A 4,864-nucleotide genomic window follows, 5' to 3' on the forward strand; every position below is an offset into this window, starting at 1 on the left:
GCTATATGCCATATCAATGGTATTACAGTAAGAATCACCCAGATTAATCAAGAATGAGCTTTGATGAAAACTGAGCAAAGCGCAGTGATAATGGAACCAGAACTGGCTTCAGCATGCAACAGTCCAACACCACACACCATCTCTCCTGCCCTGAAGGACTGTTATGACAGACGAAGCCTAAAAAGCCCCTATAGGGCTGGCCCATAGACTAAGGGAATGATATCTGTGTGTATACATCAAAAGACAGGAAAAGTGGTGGTGATTAATTGGAAAGTGTGGGAGCTGGGCATGACATAGATGGTATGGAATAAGGGGTGGATACTGTTCTGGTTTCACCTGGGATAGAGTTCATTTTCTTCCTAGCAGCTGGGACAGTGCTGTGTTTTGGATTTACTATGAGAATAATGTTGATAACACACTGGTGTTTTAGTTGTTGCTCAATAGTGCTTACACTAATCAAGGACTTTTCAGCTTCCCACGTTCTACCGACTGAGCAGGCTGGAGGTGCACAAGAAGCTGGGAGGGGGCACAGACAGGACAGCTGACCTAAAGTGGCCAAAGGGACATTCCATACCATGTGACGTCATGCTCAGTACATAAACTGGGGGAAAGCTGGCCGGGGGGGCCGCTGCTCAGGGACTGGCTGGGCATCTGTCAGCAGGTGGTGAGCAATTGCATCATGCATCACTTGCTTTGTATATTATTATTACTACTATTTTTTTTAATTTCAATTATTAAACTGTTTTTATCTCAACCCATGAGTTTTCTCACTTTTACTCTTCTGATTCTCTCCCCCATCCCACCAGGGGGGTGGGGAGAGTGAGCAAGCAGCTGTGTGGTGCTTAGTTGCCAGCTGAGGTTAAACCATGACATGACTCTAGAAAGATGGTAAAAAGGATCAGAAGAAAGCTGATGCACTACTCAACTGGAATTTTTTCTGTATTTTTCATCATTTTTAGCAAGATACCAAGATTTGAAAAATGAGATATGCCAACACTTTTGAGATAAACACTGCTTACTGATTATGCAAGGGCTGGCAATAGTCTATATACCACAGTTAAGGAACTGCAGTCCTATCTCCCTTCTCCTTTAAAAAAAGCCAAACTACGAAAACCTAATATGAACTCCCCACAAATGGTACTAGCAAATGATTCCAACAAGAATTACATGATTAAAACTTAAAAAAAAAATCATCTTGCCTCAAACACTAAACACATCTTCAGTTATAACAGTAACAGATTTTAAAATGTCACATGCAACAAACAAGTGCTTTTAGATAATGGGATAACGAAGAACTGCTTAAGTACTCTCATAGCTTACCCTGGGTAACCTGGGTAAGTTGGGTAAGGAGGTCCCTGTGCCTGTGAAGGTGCAGTGCCTGCTGCAGGTGCACTGGCTCCTGGAGTAGGAGCAGGAGCAGGAGCAGGAGCAGGAGCTGCAGCTGTTCCAGAGGGTGCTGATGCAGAAGAGGAACTGCTTGCTGCAGAAATCACTGGTGGTGGTGGCCGTGCTGGTGGCTGTGGTTTAGTCCCCTAACAAGAGAAAGTGAGTTAAGCTGGAGCTTCTTTCTGGAAGTCTTGGAATCAAAAGCTGTGGTTACATGATTGGTTAATTTTTAAACAGACATTCTATATTTACTCTATACAGATAATAATGCAAAGCATCTAAAAAGCAATAAGCTTTCAATTTCAAATCTACAAGTTTTGATCACCAACAGTACATAACACACCTCTCTGCAAAGTCTTTAGACTCTGCCCTCTGTTTCACTTCAACACATTTCCAAATACACCAACACATTAAGGAGTGGTATACACAAATTACAGATCAGTTTGGAGTTCCAAAGCATGGACCTTCTATTTTGAACCCACTATCCGTAGCATATATTTACCACCATGGTTCTGGGTGCTGGAGTAGGAGTTGATGATGCAGCAGGCTTACTTCCTCCAGCTGATGTGGTCTGATATGCAGGCAGAGGAATAGAGGGAGCGCTGGGTTCCCTAGCAATGCTTTGCTGCAAATCCCTGTTAAAAACAAACAAGCAAACACACAGCTTCACTTAAGAATTGTTTGTTATACACTTCAGCAAGCTAAGCTAAAAAGATGCAACAGAGCAAATCTAGAATTTAAAGCATGATCATTGAGCTAGCTCAGACTAAATCTGGAGTCCAAATCACTTCCACAGAAACAATCCTCTAGCCAATCCTCTGATTGTTACATTTATTTTCTAATAATGTCTTTATGTGCCAGCTCCATACTGGGTATAGATAGCTGAATTAGCCAAAAGCTTTGGGATCAGAAATTATAGAATAGTCAGAACATTTAGCTACTTGAAAGCTTTCCTGAGAACTTAAGGAAACCTCAAGGCTATGGGACAGGATAAAAGTAAATTTCAGTAATTTTGACATGTAAAGGAATGCTTAAACACAGAAGGAAAGCAATGTCGTATTGCTTGTCGATTGCCCTAAATTAAATAATATTGCATGCAAATACCATACATCTAACAGAACTGGTAAAAAAAAAAAAAACAACAACAACAGAAGAGTCTGCTAGATAGTCTGCAATATCATTTATATCTGGGTAAGCATAACTATCAAAAAAACCCTGGCAAAAATCTGAATGGCTCAACACATGAGCTTTCAAGTTCTCTATTCTGTTACCTCTACTGTTGGAATGACTGTTGGTAAGATACTTTGGTAAGATACAAGGAGGCTTCGATGTCATGTTGTACTACAAGCTACCATTAAACAGTGTAATTTTACAGTCAGCTTGTCATGAAAACTCCAAGAAAGCAGTTCTAAGCTACATATTCAGAGTAATGTAGTGCATTTCTCAATGCAAAGACTCAATATTTGAGATTGGGCAGATTCTCAGGGAGACTTTAGGAAGCATTTAAAATTTCAGACAATTTTGCATAAAAATGATAGGTGAGCAACAGGTAACAGCTAGAACTTGATAGCTAGCATTCTGAAACAGAAGACAGAGGAGACTGAGAAAGGTATACAGTCTAGTTAGCAACAAGTTACAGGCATGCAAAGGTGAGCTGCAAAGAACAAAACTGGCAACTTTTGTAGAAACTTGGTAGAAGAAACAAGGACTGAAACAAAAACTCCAAGCAAACCGTCCTCGCGGTTACCCCTGCAGTAAAAAGGAATGATGGAGAAAAAGCTGGAAACACTGTCTTGATGCTCTGTTACATATGCATATGTGTATCTCAAACTGCTTGTTGCAGATAGTGGAGTAACTATTCAAGACTGTATTATACTGAAACTAACAAAACCAAAACTTAATATCTTAGAAGATGACATAAGGGATGGAAGTAACAATTTTCTTCTTAAAATTACATTGCAAAGACCAATGGCTTACAGAACAGTATTACCAGTCAGAGTGAAGTATATTTTGACCACAACATGACCAAAACACATTAAATGTGAAGCTTAAAACACTATTAAAACTGATCCTCCAATGGGCAATCATTATGTGGGAACAAAAAATTTTCTAGTTCTAAATGAGAAACCATTTAACAAATTTATTTCCACTCAGTGAAGGTGCAGTCCCCAGTCAATATTTTTATTGTAGTTAGGGGGGCAGGGGGAAGGGGCAAAACACATTTTATTCGCTCAAACTGTGGGTTGGGTGCACTGAGAAATACGTTTTGTAGATGTATACTACAAATATCCCAAATCTGATCATTGCCCCAAACCTTGACAGTTTCATGTCAGTGAAAAGTTAACATGAGGCAGTAAAATATATCATGGCAAGATTCAGCTGAACGTTTTATCAACGTTAAACCTACAGCTTTAACACAGAATGTTAACATACTAGAGATGCGAGATATTCAGACCTAAGCCTGGGTTAGGCAGCCTACAGCTTCCAAATTGCATGAACGTAGCAAATGGAAGAGAGGTGGAAGGGGTTGCATACAGTTACTAAGAATTAATTTACAAGCACAATGCCCAACTGAAAAAGAACAGTTCTACAAAGGATTAAGTTAGACAAGGTAAAATCTGAGGGCTGAGCATCCCATTCACAACATGGTACATGCACAGAACAACTGCAGTTTCACCAACTGAACTTTAGTAACAACTAGCCCTTTTTATAAAAGGCTACGTGCTTTGCTAATGAATAACAATTAAAAGGCAAATCTTTTCAGTTATGCTTTCCTTTTAAGAGGAGAGCCTAAAAATCACAGCTGAAGCATACTATACTAGCCTGATCACGTGGGGGACAATGGCAACATCAGACAGTTTCCTTCCCATAAAGGACAAAATCTACTTCTCTCCCCAGCAGTGCAGGCAACCCACATATCTAAACAATGATAAAATATCAGATTAGATCAGACTACGGAGCAGAGATGGAATACCCATGTTTTCCCCCTACCACACTGGGCACATGGAAGGCAGTCATATGCTGAAGCATTTATCTAATTTCCTCAAACCAAAATGACAGCAGAAGCAAGGTGCAGAAATCAGAAGCTCGTCAAAGGAAAGAATAAAATAAAACGATTTAACAAACACATACCAGAAAGAACTGAGAGAGAAATCACTGTAAGATCAAACAGATTCATGCTGAACCATATAAAGGAACAGCAGAGCAGACTTCAAAGTAGATTTTCATATTTATTTCTCCTATCACTTTCCTCTTTTTTCAGGGGAGGGTAGAGTGGGGTTAGCATTATGGCAAAGAAGAGGTGATCGTCTTAACATACCTATTCTCCCTTTCTCAATTCATCAAGTACCATAATAAACATGTCCCCAGAGATTAATTTCTGATAAATACTTAACCATTTCTACAACACTTAAACAAAATATTGAAATCTTACTTGAGCAGTTCATCTCTTTCAGTCTTGCGAGCAAAGACAATGTCA

General features: G+C 39.6%; 1 protein-coding gene across 1 annotated transcript in view; it reads right to left on the bottom strand.

The window, feature by feature from the left end:
* Positions 1-4,864, bottom strand: part of PDCD6IP (programmed cell death 6 interacting protein) — a 61,175-nt gene that overhangs the window by 8,541 nt on the left and 47,770 nt on the right. The window contains exons 19-21 of the mRNA XM_009321151.1: positions 4,820-4,864; positions 1,889-2,021; positions 1,321-1,532 (exon numbers count right to left, since the gene is read on the bottom strand). The exon at positions 4,820-4,864 is cut by the window's right edge and continues 44 nt beyond it. Of these exons, the coding sequence (XP_009319426.1) occupies positions 1,321-1,532; positions 1,889-2,021; positions 4,820-4,864 (390 nt within the window). The remainder of the gene's footprint in view (positions 1-1,320; positions 1,533-1,888; positions 2,022-4,819) is intronic.

The sequence above is a fragment of the Pygoscelis adeliae genome, unplaced genomic scaffold (genome assembly GCF_000699105.1).
Source record: "Pygoscelis adeliae isolate BGI_AS28 unplaced genomic scaffold, ASM69910v1 Scaffold280, whole genome shotgun sequence".
NCBI lineage: Eukaryota > Metazoa > Chordata > Aves > Sphenisciformes > Spheniscidae > Pygoscelis > Pygoscelis adeliae.